Source organism: Rhinolophus hipposideros, assembly GCF_964194185.1.
Source record: "Rhinolophus hipposideros genome assembly, chromosome: 20".
Lineage (NCBI taxonomy): Eukaryota > Metazoa > Chordata > Mammalia > Chiroptera > Rhinolophidae > Rhinolophus > Rhinolophus hipposideros.
In genome coordinates this window covers 50775883-50796621 of record NC_138066.1, presented here as the reverse complement: position 1 = coordinate 50796621, position 20739 = coordinate 50775883, and the positions used below count along the sequence as shown (strand labels likewise).

The 20739-nt window shown below is 57.7% G+C and overlaps 1 protein-coding gene across 1 annotated transcript in view; it reads left to right on the top strand.

The window, feature by feature from the left end:
• Window positions 1-20739, top strand: part of DNAH17 (dynein axonemal heavy chain 17) — a gene marked incomplete at its 5' end in the record, with an annotated part of 105661 nt that overhangs the window by 44792 nt on the left and 40130 nt on the right. The window contains 19 exons of the mRNA XM_081027368.1: window positions 124-276; window positions 1602-1727; window positions 1885-1992; window positions 2737-2868; window positions 3071-3231; window positions 3737-3893; window positions 5035-5139; window positions 7260-7417; window positions 7837-7975; window positions 8180-8407; window positions 8829-8966; window positions 9867-9999; window positions 11734-11861; window positions 12567-12715; window positions 15795-16077; window positions 16155-16328; window positions 16556-16763; window positions 18016-18181; window positions 20275-20377. Coding sequence (XP_080883494.1) covers window positions 124-276; window positions 1602-1727; window positions 1885-1992; window positions 2737-2868; window positions 3071-3231; window positions 3737-3893; window positions 5035-5139; window positions 7260-7417; window positions 7837-7975; window positions 8180-8407; window positions 8829-8966; window positions 9867-9999; window positions 11734-11861; window positions 12567-12715; window positions 15795-16077; window positions 16155-16328; window positions 16556-16763; window positions 18016-18181; window positions 20275-20377 — 2949 coding nt within the window. The remainder of the gene's footprint in view (window positions 1-123; window positions 277-1601; window positions 1728-1884; window positions 1993-2736; window positions 2869-3070; window positions 3232-3736; window positions 3894-5034; window positions 5140-7259; window positions 7418-7836; window positions 7976-8179; window positions 8408-8828; window positions 8967-9866; window positions 10000-11733; window positions 11862-12566; window positions 12716-15794; window positions 16078-16154; window positions 16329-16555; window positions 16764-18015; window positions 18182-20274; window positions 20378-20739) is intronic.

Here is a 20739-nt window from a genome sequence, read left to right as displayed (position 1 = left end):
CCACCAGGTCCCTTGGCCGCCTAATTCCAGTGTCCCCCACCCAGGTCCCTTGGCCGCCTAATTCCAGTGTCCTCCCCCACCCAGGTCCCTTGGCCGCCTAATTCGAGTGTTCTCCCCCACCAGGTGAGCCGCCACCTGTCCAAACTCTTCGACAGTCTGTGCAAACTGAAGTTCAGACTCGATGCGAATGGAAAACCACTCAAAGTTGGCCTGGGCATGTACAGCAAGGAGGACGAGTATGTGGATTTTGATCGCGAGTGTGACCTCTCAGGGCAGGTGAGTGCGTGTGCAAGTTGCAGAGCGAACGGACAGAGACACCCCTCCCCCGGGGAATGACAATGCAATAGGTGTAAGAGTCACATGCCCTCAAATGGCTGTCACCCCAGCCCATGACTGTCCCTCTTCTTTCCTCCGCTTGTCTAGAACAAATGCTTAAAGGGCTTCTTTGTAGAATTTCCAGCACAGCCTTACCCATATAGTATGAGGTGTATCCTGAGAACAAGAGAAGACGAAGGACTGGAGGGGAGGGGACGAGAAGAGAGGGGAGGAAAGGGTTGATGAAGGCCGTTGAAGTTTTCCATGGCTTTCAAGGGGGCCACATACACCTGACCCACCAAGTTCTAATGCTTGTTCAGAATCATTGGCCGCATTGCTTTCATAGCCCAGAGAGGTCCCCTTACCTTGAGCAGGTAGCTTATGCCCTTTTCCAGCTCTTCCAGCAAGTGTGTCAACCATCCGAGAAGGCTGACTCCTGCTGACAGCAAACGTCCTGGCTGTCCCTGTCCCCACATCTCATTGCCCAAGTATTAATCAACCATCCTAACAAATTTTAACATTAGCCTAAGCAAAATATAATTCACAGGTAAGTCAGCTTGCGGGAGTGGAGGGGGGTGGGGAAGACTCACGCTAGAGACCCGAAACTTGAGCCAGGTGGATTTAGAGCGCCGGCTGCTTTGCTTTGTAGGGCCGAGTGGGCAGGGCCGTGACCAGATCCATCCATCACAGTTTGTTCGGGTCCACTTCCTACGCCCAGCTCCTTAGATGTGACCACAAACCAGCAAGGGCTGCTGGCACTGGATTTGTAGCTAAAAAGAAAAAGGGACCCGATTATCTCATTTGGGACCTCCCACCCCAGTAGAGGTTAATTGAGGGTTTGTATTTTAAAATACAAACAAGGCTTGTCAGCAGGTCTGTCCCATGATGAGTGCAGTCCCCATGACAATGCACTTGTGGGTTCCCTTAGCCAGAACCTGCCGGGGACATAGGGGACCAATCCAGCGCCCAAATGCCAGCCGTGCTCCAGGGGCCCAGACGTAGCCTGTCTTGTCTGCTAAATTCTGCTCTGGACCCCCTCCCTTCTCTGCCTAGAAACAATGTATGCACACACACGCCCGTGCCAGCCAGGTTTGCCTGGGTACCACTGGGCTTCCCACCCCCACTTGCCAAGTGGGTCATTCTTCCTGCTCTGTAAGAACCTTAGCATTTCCACTCCTGGGGTGATGAGGAGGGCAAAGAGGAATTACTTTCCTTTTTCACAACAAAGCAAGGCATTGGAATTAGAGGCGCTCGTGGCCCCTGGTCACTGTGGCTCCCGCCCGCAGGTGGAAGTCTGGCTGAACCGAGTGATGGACCGGATGTGCGCCACCCTCCGACACGAAATTCCAGAAGCTGTGGTGACATATGAGGAGAAGCCGAGGGAGCAGTGGATCTTTGACTACCCCGCCCAGGTCAGAGGCAGGGGGACTCGGGTCTGAGAGGAGGGGCGGGCTTGCGCCTCAGCGGTGCCCTGTGGCAACCGCAGTCCAGCGACAACAGCCTAACTTAGGGGTGTGGAGGCTTCTGCGGGGCTCGCTCACTGCAGGGGGGCGGCCCCTCTGTCTCCAGGTGGCGCTCACCTGCACCCAGATTTGGTGGACCACAGAGGTGGGCCTGGCATTCGCGCGGCTGGAGGAAGGATACGAGAACGCTATCAAAGATTACAACAAAAAGCAGGTGTGTGGGCCCCGGGACCCCACAAAACGGCGAGAGCACCAGGGCCGTCTCCAGGGCGGTGCCTCGTGGAACCGCCGGTTCTGCCCGTCAGAACCCCGGTGGTTCTGCCCAAGGGCTACCACTTTGGAAACCCACGGCTTCAGTGTTTTGTCTGGAAATCACCTCATTCTACCACGAGTCCTTTCCTGTTTTAAAAGATTCCTGGTTAGAAATTTATAAACTACACGTAATTTTTAAGTGGATGAAGGAAAAGCTACCCATAACCCATCAGCAGATGTAACCATTGTCAACATATTCTTCTCTGTTATTCTAGTAATATTGTTTAGTATATGTAACACACTAAATATATAGTGTATAACATATAATGTGATAGTATATATAACATAATATAGAGTGAAATACATATACTAAATATATATAATATTCTAATCCTTTTGTGTGCATATAACTGACTTATATATAAAAATATACGAGCTCTCTGACGGCTTTAAAGCCCCGTTTTCACTGACTGTCCACCACGTGCCATAGCACCAGCTTTTCTTGTGTTGCGTCTGTTTGGTGGCTCAGGGGTGTCCATCGGGGGCTGCTCCCCAGCTCACCCCACTCCCACAGGGAACTTCTTTCTATGTTTCATTACTGAGAACAAGAGCACAGTGAGCTCCCAGGGACCCACCCAGCCCTGGGCCACCCAGCGGGTGGCGGGTGCCACCAGGTGTCCCAGTGAAGGGGCCTTTGCTCCTGCAGATCAGTCAGCTGAACGCGCTCATCACGCTGCTCATCGGGAACCTCAACGCTGGCGACAGGATGAAGATCATGACCATCTGCACCATCGACGTGCACGCACGAGACGTGGTGGCCAAAATGATCACGGCCAAGGCAGGCGTGCTGGGGGAGGGCCAGGGGACCGGTGTGGGGATCTGGCCCCTGATTGGGGGCTTCCTTGGGGAGGTGACTCTGTTCCTGGCAGCGTCCTCCCCTCACCCTTCCCCGAGACTCACCCCTGCACTGGAGGAGGACCAGAGCCTCCCGGGTCAGGGATGGGCCCAGAGACAAGCTGCTTCCCACGGGCCTCCCGCAGGTGGAGAGCTCGCAGGCCTTCACCTGGCAGTCCCAGCTCCGGCATCGCTGGGATGAAGAGAAGAGGCACTGCTTCGCCAACATCTGCGACGCCCAGATCCAGTACTCGTACGAGTACCTGGGTAACACGCCACGCCTGGTCATCACCCCGCTCACCGACAGGTGAGGACGCCCAGGCCGCCTTCCCTGCATGACTCAGAAAAGCAAATCAGTGTTCTCTGTGGGCTCTTCTCCACAGTTCCTTCTGCTGAGGCTGAAAGAACGGGGCCTCTGGGTCAGAGGGACCTGGGTCCGGGTTAGTCCTGCCATCTGCCACATACTCTGGGCACTGTGTGCTGATCCCCGCATTGGACACTAGCTGTGCAGCCTGGGGGTGTTGCAGGGCCTCCCGAGGGCCTGCGCAGTGAGTGGGGATGAGGTTTTGTAAATCCTCTGTGCTCCGTGAGGGTTGAGCAAGTTAATTAACAACAAGCACCCAGACCAGCAGGCTCAGAGTAAACCCTCAGGGACATGCTACGACTCTAATGACTGTTCCTGTAGCCCCGAGTGCTCCCCTGTTATAGCTCCCTCTGTCACAGGCTTGGACAGGTGTGATTGAAACCACAATGAAAGGAAAGTGGGTGGAAGTGGGGCTGCAGCACGTGAGTTTATCAGAGGTCCCTTGCAGATGCTACATAACTTTGACCCAGTCTCTCCACCTGATCATGGGTGGAGCCCCCGCTGGCCCTGCCGGGACTGGCAAGACAGAGACGACCAAGGACCTGGGCAGGGCGCTGGGCACCATGGTGTATGTCTTCAACTGCTCCGAGCAGATGGACTACAAGGTACGTACCGCAGGCCCAGCGGTCCCCTTGGAGGACCCAGTATGGCCCCTCCCCCAGGAGGCTGCAGCCTCCACGCCCAGGAGAGCTCTAGATGTGTACACTGCTGGCCCAATCCGGGGACGAGGCACCAGGTCCCCAGTTCGCTGATGGCCTCCACCCCGTGGACAGGCCAACAGCTGAATTCCTGGCGGCCTCGGTCTTCCTGGGAAGCTGGGGCCTCGAGCATGACAAGCATGCCTGGGAGCGGCTCCCAGGTCGACAAACCCAACCCAGATGTCCTGCCTGCCCATGGCTTCCAAGGACTCCAGACAGAGTGTGCACCTCCGAGGAGGATCAGGGAGGGGCTGCCGGGGAAATGTCCAGGAGGCTTGGGAAGGGAGCAGGGGGTGGGCTGGGTCCCAGCGGTCACCCGAGGCTTTGCAGAACAGTGTCAGTTGTCAAAGGGCCTCCGGAGAGAGGACACCCTCCAGGTCCAGGGCAAAGAGCCTCTGGTGGGTGGGGTTGGGGAGGGCGCTGAGGTCAGGAGCCTGGGCCTGCAGAGGGCCTTGCCCCCTCCATCCTGGTCTGGGGTCTGAACCCCACAGGCAGAGACACCTCTCCTGAGGCTGAGGCCAGCTGCCCCTCCTGACGGTCCAGGCCACACCCACACCAGCCTCCTAGGTTTTAGTAACGTGAAACCTGAAGCTGGCTGCCCTAGAAGGAATTCAGTATCCATCTGGAATCTGCATATAAACAAGGAAGAAACATCCTGATCACCCAGCTGGGGAGGGCGAGCTCTCCCTGCCCCCACCTTAAAAGGAAGCCCTCCTTGGAAAAATGCAAGGACTGACTTAAATAAATGCACTCGTCTGAGCCATTCAGTTAGGGTGCCGGGGCCAAGCCCTCATTCTAGGAGGGTCTGGGTGCCAAGGGGGTGGTGTGGGAGGAAGGGCTCTTCCTGGTACCCAGCCCCATGTTGTATTAATCCCTTCTGGGGAGTGGGCTGTCGTGCCAGCTAGCCCTCCCTCCCGATCCTAACCTCGGCCTAGGAGCCGTGAACAGGACTGTGAGCTCAGCCGGCGGGGCCCAGGCCTGCTCGCTGCCAGTTTGCTGCATCTCTTCCCCTCCCCGACACACTCCTCTCCAATCTCACCCTTTCCAGTCCTGTGGAAACATCTACAAGGGCCTGGCCCAGACCGGAGCCTGGGGCTGCTTTGACGAGTTTAACCGAATCTCTGTGGAGGTCTTGTCTGTGATCGCTGTGCAGGTAGGGCCGCCACGGCCTCTGGGTCAAGCCAGCTTGGGGGTCGTCAGCTTTCCTCTGCTCCGTCCAGCCTGACAGGGGCACAGACCGGCGTGAGGCCGCAGCCCTGTCCTCAGGGACCAGCACTCAGCTGGGCAAACAGAAGCAAACACCATAAGAATCAGTCAGATGCAGTAGCATGCGTGTGACCAAATGCAGATACAGGGATAGTTAACTTTGCTTGGGGGACCAGGACAGAGGGCTTTGTTGTAGATATCAGGGGGTTGGGCACTGAAGGATACATGGGAGTTTATCGATTAGACAAGGGTCCTGGGAGAGAACAAGAGGAAAAGGGAGAAAGGAAGGAGGAAATGTGCCCCAGTGTTTTGGGAACAGCCAGGCCAGAGCACAGGACCCACGGGGAGAAGCTGGGACAAGGGGGGTGGGCTGTCAGATGGGGGGCCCTGTGCCGGCGTCACCCCACGCGGCCCCACCCCACAAGTTTGCATACCAGAATTGGGAACCACTGGGCTCCCTCAGGGAAGCTGAGGCCAACCTCAGTCCTGGCACCAACTTTGATATTCCAAAAAGCTGCGGGCCCGCCCCCTACCCCAACAGTAGATAGATGAGTAGAGACGAACTCCTAGGAGCCAGACCTTCTAGACCACATGTGAGCAGGACGGCGTGCGGAGCTGGGCAGCCCCTCCAGTTACACAGGACGGGGGAGGAGCAGAGGAGGGCGTGGGTGTGGCGAAACCAGCCCGGGCTACTCCCCACGCACAACTCGGGGGTAAAGCCTGGTTTAAATTGAGTAATTTGACTCCCTAAGTCTGTGCTTCACAATGATTTAAACTCTCCATGCCTCCATTTCCTAATCTGTAAAATGGGTTCGATTGCACAGGTTTGCTGGCAAGATTAGAGGTGAATGCAGAGAGCTGGCACCGTCCACTTCCATTACCCTCCTCTACGTGGAATGGTCCCCAAGCCGCCGGGTGGAGGCCAGTAGGGCAAAGACAGAACAGCAGCCCCAAGAGCGGTGCGGGTCACTGCCTGGGGGACCCCTGCCCCCAATGCAGTAGCAGAGTTACTGGCCCTTCCCCCAAAGTCAGCGAACAGGCCCCAGAATTCTTACCTAGAGCCTCACAGGACCCACAGAGGGAAGCTGGGACAAAGGGGAGTGGGAGTTACTGTTTCAGGCAGTAACTATTTGTTGACTGGAATGGAGAAGCAAGAACTGGAACAGACTTAAGGAGGGGCCATGCACAGATGGAGGCAGCAAAGCATTCTAAGGGGATCCCCCCCCCCAAGCCCCTAGCCCCCTACCCTGCAGCGTGTGAGCTGATATTGCAGCCTGGTGGCTGTGGAGAGTCGGGAGGAGTTTTGCTCTAAAGGCAGAGGCCTAGGAAGGCAGGCAGGCCTTGGAAAGGTTTTAACCGTGGGCGTGGGGCGCCCTCACGTGGTGGCTCGGAGCTTTGCAGCCACCTCCGCAGGCGGGGACGATCGCGGACGTGCAGAAGTCACCTAGGGCCGGCTTCCTGACAGACTGTCTGCTGTGGGGCTGGCTATAATCAGCCCTGCCAGGGGTCACTGCCAGAGCAGGAACGGGACTCAGAAGGCGGCTGGGAGGGGGGACAGCACACAGCCATTACGAGGAACAAACCATTGACACAGCAACAGCCTGGAAGAATCTCCAGGGTATTTTGTGGGTGACGAAAGCCCGTCTCAGGTGACATACTGTACAATCCACTTAGTGACATTCATGAAATGACAGAATTTCAGACATGGGCTGTGCAGGTCAATGAAAGAGTGGTGGCGGGAGGGAGGAGGGTGTGGCTGTAGAGGGGACAGAAGGGGTCCTCGCGGTGACAGAAACGTCCTGACTGTCCAGCCGTGTCCTGGCTGTGGTGCTGTACGATGGTTGCACGAGATGCTACCTTTGGGGTCGCTGGGTGGGGGCGCACGCGGTCTCCTCTGCATTCTCACTTCCAATGGCACGTGGACCTACAATTGTCTCAGAATTTAAAGTTTAATTTAAAAAATGGGAGAGCAACCTGGAGGGTCCTCTGCAAATACACAGCCACCTGCTTCAGCGCAAAGGAAGCTGGGGGTTCCCACGTTGACGTGTCACTGTGCCAATCGTTTAGGTGAAATGTGTCCAGGATGCCATTCGGGCCAAGAAGAAGAAGTTCAATTTCCTAGGAGAGATGATAAGCCTCATCCCCACCATCGGCATCTTTATCACCATGAACCCTGGGTACGCAGGGCGCACGGAGCTGCCGGAGAACCTGAAGGCCTTATTCAGGTGTGTGGACGGGCGGGTGAGGCCCCAGGAGAGGACAAGAGGGAGGCAGAGCCGGGAGAGAGGAGATGTGGTGCAGATAAGGCTCCCGAGTCAGGCGGGCCCAGCAGGCGGGCCCCTAAGAGCTGCCGGTGTCTTCCTCATGGCAGAGGTCCCCACTAGAGGCGCAACCTGCCCATTGGTACAAGGCAACGGAAGGCAGGGATCAGAGCGGCTCTCAGAGCAGGGCCTGGAGGCCCCGGTGTGGAGGAAGCATAGGGGTGGAGAGAGGGGAGGGGAGCAGGCTCGGAACCCAGCTCCATGCCCTAGGATCGAGGCCTGTGGTCCTTCCAGCAGGTGAAGTGCACACCTCGGTGGGTAGGGGCAAGTAGGGCTGGGTGGCAGGGGGGCAAAGCCAAGGCAGACCCCACTGACCTCCACAGGCCCTGTGCCATGGTCGTCCCCGACTTTGAGCTCATCTGTGAGATCATGCTGGTGGCCGAGGGCTTTCTGGAGGCCCGCCTTCTGGCCAGGAAGTTCATCACGCTCTACACCTTGTGCAAAGAGCTGCTGTCGAAGCAGGTGTGTGCTGACGGTATCCTGGGCCCACAGAGTTGGGGCGCATGAGGGGTTAGAAACGCAGGCGGCCCAGGTGGCCGTCCAGACCGGGCTGCTGAAGGTTCCACGTGCCCTAGTCCCAGCCGTCCTTGACCTCAAGCCCACTTGGGGGGGAGGCAGCCTCACCGGCCAGCGTGGGGACATGTGCTCTCACCTGTGCGCCCGCAGGACCACTACGACTGGGGCCTGAGGGCCATCAAGTCTGTGCTGGTGGTGGCCGGCTCGCTGAAGAGGGGCGACCCCAGCCGGGCAGAGGACCAAGTGCTCATGAGGGCGCTGAGGGACTTCAACATCCCCAAGATCGTGACCGACGACCTGCCCGTGTTCATGGGGCTGATTGGGGACCTCTTCCCGGCCCTGGACGTGCCTCGGAAACGGGACCTGAATTTTGAAAAGGTGAGTATGCTGGGCCTCGAGTCCAGCCTGCGAGCCCAGCTGTGTCAGGGCTGCCTGCCCACCGAGGACATCTCTTTCTGCCGCATGTCAGATAGGTGCCTAAGTGGCAGGTGCAACGTTGGGGTAGGTGGCCACATCCGCCAGCCGGCAATGGTCACAGACATGCAGCTCCCTCGGCTACGAGGAAAACCCTGAGGCCACGAGCTGCCTCTCCAGCCCTGGCCAGTCCTCTCTCAGTGCTGGGCGTCTCAGGGGGAGCTGAGGGGCTTCGGGCAAACCCGGGGCTGTCTCCGTAGCTCCACGTCCACCCCGAGGGCGACTGCTGCCCCACAAGCTCTCCTGCTGGGTGGGAAGCTCCCCCCGGGGACGTCGCGGGGCCTTGTACCCCGTGCCCAGCACCCCACGCTGCGTGTGCCCCCAGATCATCAAGCAGAGCATCGTGGAGCTCAGGCTGCAGGCGGAAGACAGCTTCCTGCTGAAGGTCGTGCAGCTGGAGGAGCTGCTGCAAGTGCGTCACTCGGTGTTTGTCATCGGGAATGCAGGCAGCGGCAAGTCTCAGGCACGTGACCCCATGTCTCCGCTGCCGTGGTGTCCCCCCGGAAGGATCCTGCAAGGTCCCAGCACAGTGGTGGAGTGCCGCTAGGGGGTCGGCCCTCTGTCACCTCCCCCTACCCCAGGGACCCCAGCCCAGTGCATCCTGGGAGCCCCCCCCCCCCCGGGAAATTTGTCCTGGGCCGAGAAGGAAGCTGTGATGTGGGGGGCGGGGGAGGCGGCGAGGAGTGGCCACAGGGCCCTGGTACCACTGAGGGGTCCTTCTCCGGGATTGACCTGCCTCCGTGGGGGCAGACTCCCACCCCGTCTGCTGCCATTGCCTGGGCTGTGGTGAAAGCAGACGGTGGCAGCCAACATTACAAATATCTGCAAAAAACACTGGAAAATTCTGGAGCGGCCAAGTGTTCAGCTGGACGCTCACAGGGTGGACCATTATGTTCTTACTGAGGTCATTTCAAGACCAATAACATGGGACACTCACAGCAAGTTGTTTTTCAAAAGGCAGAAACTGTCAGGACGCCATTTACTAAAAAGGAACATGCATCTACATATGAAATTGCCTCAAATGTCTTTAAAAATCGTTTGCTCTGAGTGGAGGAATTATGGCTTGTTTTCATCCCTTAAGCTTTTTTTTTCCAGCGAGCAGTTTATTACCAGGAAACTCTTGTGAATTTTCCTGATCTTGGCGTGGTCTCAGGCCGGCAGCTCTCTGCTGTCTGCAGACAGAAACCATTACAGCACATTTCCCATCCCTGCGTCCTTGTTTGGGGGACACAAACTCACCTGCATGTCACCAAAGCAAAACAGACCCAGGGCAGGGATTCTGGGATCCGAGTTCACATGCAAGGCCCCCACTGTGTGGGCGTCGCTCCCCAGCCCGGTCCTGAGTGTCCCCTGACTTTGACAGGTTCTCAGATCTCTCAACAAGACCTACCAGAATCTGAAGAGGAAGCCAGTCGCAGTGGACCTGGACCCCAAGGCCGTCACCTGTGATGAGCTCTTTGGCATCATCAACCCGGCGACCAGGGAATGGAAAGACGGTAATGGGGGCAGTGGTCCTAGGGTGGGCTACACGGGGGCGTGGGCTCGCCAGCTGGTGTCCCAGGCCACTCTCCGAGCTCCATGAAGTGAGCACGAGCTGAGCAGTTACCATGTGCCTCGCCGGCTCCAAGGAAGGCACTCAGCAGGTCTGGGGTGGGGGACACCCATCCGCACAGTGTGTAGTGATGGAGCTTATGAAGTGCGTTGAGAATGCAGGAGAAGCCAGGCCGCTCCACCAGGCAGGGGAGGAATCAGGAAGCAGCAGGCACTGGGGACATTCGAGCATCAGCAGAGCTGCCCTGAGCAGGCTGAGGGGAGCAGGGGCCCCACTCCAGAAAGTCAGGTTGGAGTGGCCCGAGCCATGGGGTGCTGGGAAGGGCTTGATGAGATTTTCACTTTATACAAAGAACTCGGGACATTGGAGAATGGGCTGGAGAGGCTGGGGAACAAGTGGGGGCCCCAAGGTGTGATCCAGGTGGAGGGAGGGACACCGAAGTAATGGATGAGGTAGGTGCACATTGCTTGTCGGGGGCACCAGCCCTACACTCTATCAGAGCTGCCATGCACCTCCTTCCAGATTAGGAGGCTGAGGAGGACTCTGCTCCAGCAACCCCCTGTGAGGGGCCCTCCCAGCCCCCCACTCCTTCTCTACCCTCACCCAGCTTTTTCTTTCTGACTTGATCACCCCGCATATCAAACAATACATCTATTTTTGCACAATTTTCTCAGCCCCGGCAGCCCTGCTCACACCAGCCCTGCTTGTTCACACCAGCCCTGCTCACACCAGCCCTGCTTGCTCACACCAGCCCTGCTCACACCAGCCCTGCTTGCTCACACCAGCCCTGCTTGCTCACACCAGCCCTGCTCACACCAGCCCTGCTTGCTCACACCAGCCCTGCTTGCTCACACCAGCCCTGCTCACACCAACCCTGCTTGCTCACACCAGCCCTGCTCACACCAGCCCTGCTTGTTCACACCAGCCCTGCTCACACCAGCCCTGCTTGCTCACACCAGCCCTGCTTGCTCACACCAGCCCTGCTTGCTCACACCAGCCCTGCTCACACCAGCCCTGCTTGCTCACACCAGCCCTGCTTGCTCACACCAGCCCTGCTCACACCAGCCCTGCTTGCTCACACCAGCCCTGCTTGCTCACACCAGCCCTGCTTGCTCACACCAGCCCTGCTCACACCAACCCTGCTTGCTCACGCCAGCCCTGCTCACACCAGCCCTGCTTGCTCACACCAACCCTGCTTGCTCACACCAGCCCTGCTCACACCAGCCCTGCTTGCTCACACCAGCCCTGCTCACACCAGCCCTGCTTGCTCACACCAGCCCTGCTCACACCAGCCCTGCTTGCTCACACCAGCCCTGCTTGCTCACACCAGCCCTGCTCACACCAGCCCTGCTTGCTCACACCAGCCCTGCTTGCTCACACCAGCCCTGCTTGCTCACACCAGCCCTGCTCACACCAACCCTGCTTGCTCACACCAGCCCTGCTCACACCAGCCCTGCTTGCTCACGCCAGCCCTGCTCACACCAGCCCTGCTTGCTCACACCAGCCCTGCTTGCTCACACCAGCCCTGCTTGCTCACGCCAGCCCTGCTCACACCAGCCCTGCTTGCTCACACCAGCCCTGCTCGCTCACACCAGCCCTGCTTGCTACACCAGCCCTGCTCACACCAGCCCTGCTTGCTCACACCAGCCCTGCTCACACCAGCCCTGCTTGCTCACAGGCCTTTTTTCCTCCATTATGCGGGACCTGGCCAACATCACTCACGACGGCCCCAAGTGGATAGTCCTGGACGGGGACATAGACCCTATGTGGATTGAATCTCTCAACACTGTCATGGATGACAACAAGGTTCGAGGGGCTCCTGGATCCCAGAGCTAGAACCCCAGGACTGCAGTAATGGGGGGCTCATGGGAAACGTCCCACATCTCCACCCGCCACATACAGCAGACAGAACCTATCACAGACTAGGACTCGGGGAGGGGGTGGGGTCTCTCTGAAACTCCATACAGACAGTTATGAACCTGGGAAGGTCCCCTGTCACAGATGTGTTCCTCAGGCCCATGTGTGGCCCATAGTAGACATTTGGGGCAGCAGCGTGGGTGGAGGGGAAGACATGGAAAGCATTTTTGCCCAGCTGACATGCAGCATAACATGGAAAAGAGAGAGAATACCTTGGAAGGAAGAAGCGGTATTCAGAATTATCTAGAAGCACCTTAAGAAAATGATTCTCAGTTAGGTGGAGGAAGGCACTCCAGAATTCCCGAGGAGGGAAAGAAGGGGTCATGGTTTGAAAACGCAAATTGAATATTATAGTGAAGTCCTACATGTACACGCGTCTGGAAGCCTCTCGCATTGTCCCCAGACCGGAGGAGGCGTAGGTGGGACAGCATCAAGGACAGCAGAGAAACGCTGGCTCAGCAGAAGCTGGTCAGCGGTAGGCATGGCTGCGGGGGTCCCCGGCTTCCGCCACCTCTTCTGAAATGTTTCTGTGTGACACACCATCAGGATGACAGTGCAGTTCCCACTGAAAACCCCGGGGCTCTCCCTTACTAGGTCCTCACCCTGGCCAGCAACGAGCGGATCCCTCTGAACCGCACCATGAGGCTGGTGTTTGAGATTAGCCACCTGAGGACAGCCACCCCGGCCACCGTCTCTAGAGCCGGCATTCTTTACATCAACCCTGCGGATCTAGGATGGAACCCGTGAGTTGCGTGTTAGTTCTCCCGCTCCACATTGTGGCAGAGAAAGACGAGGCTGGTGGCATTTCAGAGTTGCGTACGAGTGAATGTGCACATTCGTGGGTGTTTGCAGGCACAGCAAGTCTGTAGGTGAGGGGAGAGAAGGAGCTGTGAGAGTCACGCCTGAATCCCTCTGTGCCCTTGTAGTGGGAAGTGAGACTGTCTGCTGGGACAGGGGCAGCATGGCGAGGCCAGGGTTTGAGAGGGGTGCCTGAGCTCAGTGGCCCCTGTGGGGACAGGATGGCCTGACCCTCAGAGGCCTGGAAAGCCACTGAGACCCAACCCCACTGTGCCTTCTTCTCCAACAACACAGGTCACCCCACTTGTGGGCGTGTCCTGTGGCCGCCGTCACACAGGCCAATGAGCTGGGTAGCCTCAAACAATGGAAATTTGTGTGTCAGTTCTGGAGGCCAGAGTCCAAAATGGAGGCGTCAGGAGGGCTGGCTCCTCCTGCAGCCTGAGGTCTGTCCCGGGCTCTCTCCTTGGTTCTGGTGGCTCCAGACGTTCCTTGGCTTGTAGATGAATCACTCTGCCTCTGTCTTCACTTGGCCGCCTCTCGTGTCTCACATGGTCCTCCCTCCAGACACGCCTCTGCGTCCCAACTTCCCTCTTCTCATAAGAACCAGACACTGGATTAGGGTCACCCTAATCCAAGATGATCTCATCTTGAGATCCTTAACTTGATCACGTCCGCCAAGACCCTTTTGCCAAAGGTGACACTCATATCCGGGTGGACATGTCTTTTGAGGGGCCATCCTTCTGCCCACTCAGTTTTCAGGGTGGGCAGCAAATAAGGCAAGAGAATGGAAATAAAGTCCAGGCGAGAGCTGCTAAGAAGCGGGGACAGGGGGCAGGAAGCAGATGGGATTGTGGGGCACCCGGGGGACGCCCAGTAGGGGCAGGGAGGAGAGGGCCAGAAGATAAGCAGGTGTGGACAGAGTGGGAGAACGGAGACCTGCCGCCCTTCAGCCAGGGGCGGTTCTTGGGGCTCTTAGCAGTATGACCAAGAGGGTGACCAGCTCTTTGGGGAGGAAGAGCCCAGGCTTTGCTTGAGGAGAGAAGGAAAGAGGCTGAGAGAAGGGCCCCGGGGTCCCAGGACAGAATGAGCGGCCCTCCCACTGCGGCTGCAGGGCCAGCAGCGGCTCCAGGCCAGAGACAGTGAGCATGTGCCAGAAGAAGACAGCCGTGAGGTTCTAGGGCCGCCGGCCGGCCAGCTGCCTGGGGGGGGTGGGGGGAGGGAAGGGGCAGGGCCCGCAGAAGCCGACTGGTCCTCCCAAGTGTGTGTGTGCGTCTCGGCTCGATTTCAGGCCACAGCCAGCAGCCCATTTGCGTGCACTGCATGACTCTGGCCAAGGCAAAATGTGAAATTTGACCTAAAAGGCTTCAAAACCAAAGGCAAGCACAGTAGTCTTTATACAGATTTGCAAATTGGTCTCTGTTCTAAAGAACTGCTTTACCTGGAATTCAGTTCCTCGCTGGGGCACCGCGTCTGACTTACAGACATAGATTGTGTAAGAGTTCGCTCAGTTGCCCTGGTACTCCAGGGGGCAAAGGAACAAAGGTTAGCGGCCCTGGGTTCTCTGTTCTAACAGAGCTTGCAGAGCGCGAGCTCACACCCAGAAAGGCGGGTGTGTCATGCTGCAGATGGCAGGCTAGCTGTATGTAATGTCAGCTCCCTGCTTATGCTTCGGGCGTCCTGGAAATGCCGCACACACTGACCCGCAAGGGAGCTGGACCCTGCTCACGCTTTTAGAGGACACTTACTTAGCACTCACCATGGGGCAGGCTCTTTTCTGTGAGCTTTAAAAATATCAACTGGACATCCTCTGAAATGGGAGTAGCCATCATCACTCCCATTTATGGATGAGAAGCCGGGGACCCAGTCGGACATGTGGAGTAGCTGGCCCTAGGCCACTGCTGGCCACGGTAGAATCCATTCAAGCCCAGGCAGTGTCTCTAGAGTCCACACCCTCACCTTGTGGGGGCCATGTCTCTGCGACCTACTCCAGAAGTGGGTGTGTGCCAGGTAATGTGACAGGGCTCCTCCGGATTGCCCGTTGTATTGGTTTGGACACTTCCACTGAAAGTGACAAATTCAACTCAAGCCAACTGAAGCAAGGGAAAACAAAAAACAAAAAAACAAACCTGGGTGGGCCCAGTGGCTCAGGTGGTTGGAGCGCCATGCTCCTAACGCCGAGGTCGTGGATTCGATTCCCACATGGGCCAGCGAGTTGCGCCCTTACAGCTAAGATGGTGAAGAATGGCTCTCTCTGGAGCTGGGCTGCCGTGCGCAGCTGGAGGTTGGCATGAGCTGCCGTGGGCTGCTGTGCTGCTGTGGGCTGTTGTGTGCTGCCACAGGCTACTGTGTGCTGCCATGAGGGGCCGGTGGCCAGTGTGAGTGACCAGCAGCCATTGTGAGTGGCCGGCAGCCGGCAAGAGCTGCCAAGAGCTGCTATGAGCAGCCGACCAACAACCAGCAACCGACTGCCTCAGCTGGGGGGAGCGCAAGGCTCCTAATACCAGCATGGGACAGGGAGCTGTGTCCTACACAAGTAGACTGAGAAACAACGGCTTGAACCGGAGTGGGTGGGGGGAGGGCGGAAGAAAAGGAAGGGGGTAAAAAAGCTGTTTGCTCAATTCACCAATGCGTGCTTCAGTCATGGTTGAATCCAGGAGTCCAGATGATGTAGTGAGATGTCCCTGCGCCTCTCCTCTCCTTTCTCTTGCCCTTCCTTCTGCCCCCTCCCAATGATGTCATGAAACCTCTCCTGAGCTCTACTTGCCTCATAGTAGCTTCATTTGGGGGTTGCCAGGATGGTTCCCAGTTGTTAGAGGCTTTTCGCACCTCCATAGCTAGACTATCAGGAAGGGAGCACACCCTCAGTGCGCCAGCACCCTCAGCAGACCCTCTTGTGGTCTGTGTTGCCAGGTGGGCACAGCAGAATCACGTGTATGTGCCCAGAGGTGTTCTCCGGGGGGAGACACGCGGGCCTGACCCAACGCCGTGGCCCCGTCCTCACGAGCCCCTCCCCGTCTCGCGCAGGGTGGTGAGCAGCTGGATTGAGAGGCGCAAGGTGCAGTCTGAAAAGGCAAACCTAATGATCCTCTTCGACAAGTACCTGCCCACCTGCCTGGACAAGCTGCGCTTCGGGTTTAAGAAGATCACGCCTGTGCCCGAGATCACCGTCATCCAGACAATCCTGAACCTGCTCGAGTGCCTCCTCACGGAGAAGAGCACGCCGCCCGACTCCCCCAAGGAGCTGTACGAGCTCTACTTCGTGTTCGCCTGCTTCTGGGCCTTCGGGGGGGCCATGTTCCAGGACCAGGTGAGTGCCGGCCGCCCCGCCGAGGCCTCTCGGCACCCCTCCGAGCCGGGCCTTCTGACGTTTTTGTTTCTGTACAGCTTATAGATTATCGCGTCGAGTTCAGCAAATGGTGGACCAATGAATTCAAGACGATCAAGTTCCCCTCGCAGGGAACCATCTTTGACTACTACCTAGACCCTGACACTAAGAAGTTCCTGCCCTGGACGGACAAAGTGCCCTCCTTTGAGCTGGACCCTGATGTCCCACTGCAGGTAACTGACCCCGATGGGAGACAATTGACAGACGATTTAGGAGCAGGACCCAGTGTCCCATCGCACGCTTGTTCACCAGATGTCCAAAGGCAAATGGTTCTCGGCAGTAGGACCTTTTAAGTAAAACTGTTCAGGTCTGCAAATTGGTCAGAGGTGGAAATTGGAGGCTCAGGTCCGTCTGAGGGGCACGGCTCCTTCCCCCCTCCCATCCTCTGCCCCCACCACAGGCCTCCCTGGTGCACACAACGGAAACCATCCGCATCCGCTACTTCATGGACCTGCTCATGGAGAAGTCGTGGCCGGTGATGCTGGTGGGGAACGCAGGGTCCGGCAAGTCGGTGCTGATGGGTGACAAGCTGGAGAGCCTGAACACTGACGACTACTTAGTGCAGGCTGTGCCCTTCAACTTCTACACGACCTCCGCTATGCTGCAGGGTAGGGCTGGGGTGCAGGGTGGGGCTCGGTGCAGGGTGGGACTGGGGTGCAAGGTGGGACTGGGGTGCAGGGTGGGGCTGGGGTGCAGGGTGGGGCTGGGTGCAGGGTGGGGTGCAGGGTGCAGGGTGGGACTGGGGTGCAGGGTGGGGCTGGGGTGCAGGGTGGGGCTGGGTGCAGGGTGGGGCTGGGGTGCAGGGTGGGGCTGGGGTGCAGGGTGGGGCTGGGGTGCGGGGTGGGGCTGGGGTGCAGGGTGGGACTGGGGCTGGGGTGGAGCTGGGGTGCAGGGTGGGATTGGGGTGCAGGGTGGGGCTGGGGTGCAGGGTGGTGCTGGGGTGGAAGGTGGGGCTGGGGTGCAGGGTGGGGCTGGGGTGCAGGGTGGGGCTGGGGTGCAGGGTGGGATTGGGGTGCAGGGTGGGGCTGGGGTGCAAGGTGGGGCTGGGGTGCAAGGTGGGGCTGGGGTGGAAGGTGGGGCTGGGGTGCAGGGTGGGACTGGGGTGCAGGGTGGGGCTGGGGTGCAGGGTGGGATTGGGGTGCAGGGTGGGGCTGGGGTGCAGGGTGGTGCTGGGGTGGAAGGTGGGGCTGGGGTGCAGGGTGGGGCTGGGGTGCAAGGTGGGGCTGGGGTGCAAGGTGGGGCTGGGGTGGAAGGTGGGGCTGGGGTGCAGGGTGGGGCTGGGGTGCAGGGTGGGGCTGGGGTGCAGGGTGGGGCTGGGGTGCAGGGTGGGACTGGGGTGCAAGGTGGGGCTGGGGTGCAGGGTGGGGCTGGGGCCAGGAGCAGAGCTTCGGGGTGAGGCTGAGGACAATGGGGGTCCTCACAGCCAGGCCTGGACACATAAACTACATGGCTCCTCCCCACCCCATTTCCTGTTGTCCCTTCTCACCACAGACCCAGGGACTTGCCAGCTGCCTCTTCATTTCCCACACCCCTGCCCACTGGCCTCTATCCCCAGAGTAAGGGGGACAGAGTGGCAGCCAGGACCCTCTTCCCAGTGCTCCCAGGCAGATCCCACAGGGAGCTCCTCTGATAAACCAATCAGAGGTGGCCCCAACGTTGACAGGGCACAAGGTTCCTGCCACCCTTGCCTCCCACCCACGGTGTCCACCACCCTCTCCTTCACCCCTGAGGGTGATGGAGGTGAAGCCCCCCACCCGCGGGGTCCCCTCCAGGGCCACTGCCTGGGCTGCTGGGGGCTCTGGGTCCGATACCCCCCTGGGATCCGCCGTGCACTGGTGGCCCACACTCTCCCCCCTCTAGGGATTCTTGAGAAGCCGCTAGAGAAGAAATCAGGGAGGAACTTCGGGCCGCCAGGCACCAAGAAGCTGATCTATTTCATCGACGACATGAACATGCCCGAGGTGGACAAATATGGGACGGTGGCCCCACACACCCTCATCCGACAGCACATGGACCACGGGCACTGGTAATGCTTCCCCCGCCCACTGTCACGCTTCCCCCGCCCCATCCTGTGGCCACAAAGGAGCACAGGGGGGCTAGTTCACACTTTCCTGGGGAGGCAGCAGGGCACTGGAAGCTGGAGGCTGAGTCCGGACTGGCCCTGGGATGGACCTTGGCGGGAGAGCATGTGCAGAAGCCCGGTGGCAGGAGGGAGCGTGGCCGGCGGAGGAGCCAGTGTTGCTGGTATGACTGGAGTGTGCAAGCCAGGGGAGAGGGCGTCTGGAGGGGGTGCTGCTGCACCCAGACCCCAGGACCCATGGCTGCTGGACAGAGGAAGCCGAGGGGGGCATGTTTAAGTTTGCAGTTTGGAAAGACCAGATATTCAGTGCAGCTAAAATATGGGTCCTGTGATGACCTGGGAAGCAGCCCACGCCAAACCTGGGGTTTCTGAGACCAGAGGAACCCGAAAAAAACCTCATCAGAAACCAGCCAGTGGATGTGTGGAGCCTGCCCGTCACTGCCAAGAACTAGAGGCACAGAGGGGTTAAGTCACCTGCTTGAGGTCACAGCCCTAAGTGGCAGGGCCGGAGGTGAAGCCCACATTGTCTGATCCCATCGCTTACCTTGTCCCCACGACGCGACACCAACTCCCCGAGCTCACAGCTGTAGGAACCTCGTAAGGACAGCAGTGGCATGCTACAGGTTGTAATGTAGGGGTGGCTGTTAGGGTTGGCTCCCTAGGGGAGGTGACAGAACTGGCCCAGGGGGTGGCTCTAAGCGGGGCCCGAGAGTGCTAGACATCTTTGAGGAACTGAAAGTGCTATGGGACGGCCAGGGCCGAGAACAGGTTAGAGGAAGGCGGGTGTAGGAGGCAGGAGAGGAAGCATGAGGGCTGTCCACGCCCCTTGAGGACAATCGACTGAGAGGCCCCTGGTTCCACGCCCTCGAAATGGGTTCACCAGGTCCCACGTTCTTGCAAATTTGTAAAACTAAGACATTTTATTTTCTTCTCCTTAAAGAGGGTCCTCAAAGTTGTGAAGCTTCAGCCCTGGGTCCTCACCTGCCCTTGAGCTTATCCTGAAGAATCTTTAGAAGTGGGAGGCAGTGAAAAATCCCTCTAGAATATCAGATAAAGGTGGGACTGACGGGAGGGTGGGCCGTTTAGCAGCTACTTCAGCAAGTGTGGAAGACGCAGGGACCCAGAACTCCGCCTGCCACAGAAACAAGGGTGAGCCCATGTGGCATGCAGACCTACAAGCAAAAGGTGAAACTGCGAAGTTGATAGAAGAAAATGGGAGAATATCTCCGTGACCTGGGAAGGGCTTCTCGAACATGAATTTCAAAAGCATAAACCAGAAGGCCCCAAAATGATGACTTGGATTTACATCAAAATTAAGAAATATTTTTCACAAGAGACACCATGGACCAACATAATAGAGTTAAGAGAATGGAAGAAGGTACTTGCCATGTCTAAAACTGACAGGGGATTCCTGCCTGGAGTATACAAGGAATTTCTATAAATCAACAAGAACAGGCAACAAACTCCCAACAGAAAAAAAATGCATAATGGGGGAAAACCCAAAAGGTATAAGCATGTGAAGAAATGTGCAAACCCTTTATATCCTTTAAAGACATTGGAGTCCCTGGAAGTCTCATCAGTGCTCTGACATCAAGGAAATTATTTTGTGTGATGACGAGGATCGTCGTCATTGTCAGTACTAATCATAATGATACCAGGGGTGGGGACACACAAGTGCTGAGCCCATGCTTCACTCCGGGTGCACTTCTCAGTGTGTTTCGTGCATTAGCTCATTTCGTCCACATAATGACCCATTGCTCAGATGAGAACACTGAGGGACAAGACGTTAACCAACTCACCGAGTTCTGATGCTACGAAACGGAAGAGCTGGAATACAGACCCAGACCGGCAGCTGGAACCACTCTGCTGCTTCCTATTTCTAAATTTTTCTTGAGAGCATGAAGTAAAATTGTCTGTTTCACATACAATCAATATTTATTGAGTTTGTTTTGGTTTTTTTTTTAAACCACATTTGAGGCATTGTTGGGCAGGATGAGTGGGGGTAGGGGCAGCACGCCAACACGCGTCTCCCCTTGCAGGTATGACAGGCAGAAGCTGACACTGAAGGAGGTCCACAACTGTCAGTATGTGGCTTGCATGAATCCCACCTCCGGGTCCTTCACCATCGACTCCAGACTTCAGGTAGGCGGCAGTCGGGCTCATTTCTGCAGTAGCCAGGGGTTAAGGGTCACCTGGGCAAACGAGAATAAAAGCCTTGATATGGAGCCTCAGAGCTGCAGGCTGATAGACTGTGGAGAGTTCCCTAACCTTTCAGAACGTGTCAGAACATTCCGGGGAGCACAGAGGCCAGCCCTGGGGGCCCCCTCGGGCTGCCAGATTTAGCAAATGAAAATACAGGTGCCCAGTCAAATATGGATTTCGGATAAACAACAAATATTTGTTTAGTATTAGCATTTCCCATCCAATATTTGGGACATGCAGGATATCCTGTAGTACATTGTGACCCGACCCGGGCAGGGCCTCACCCCCGAATCATCTAAGCA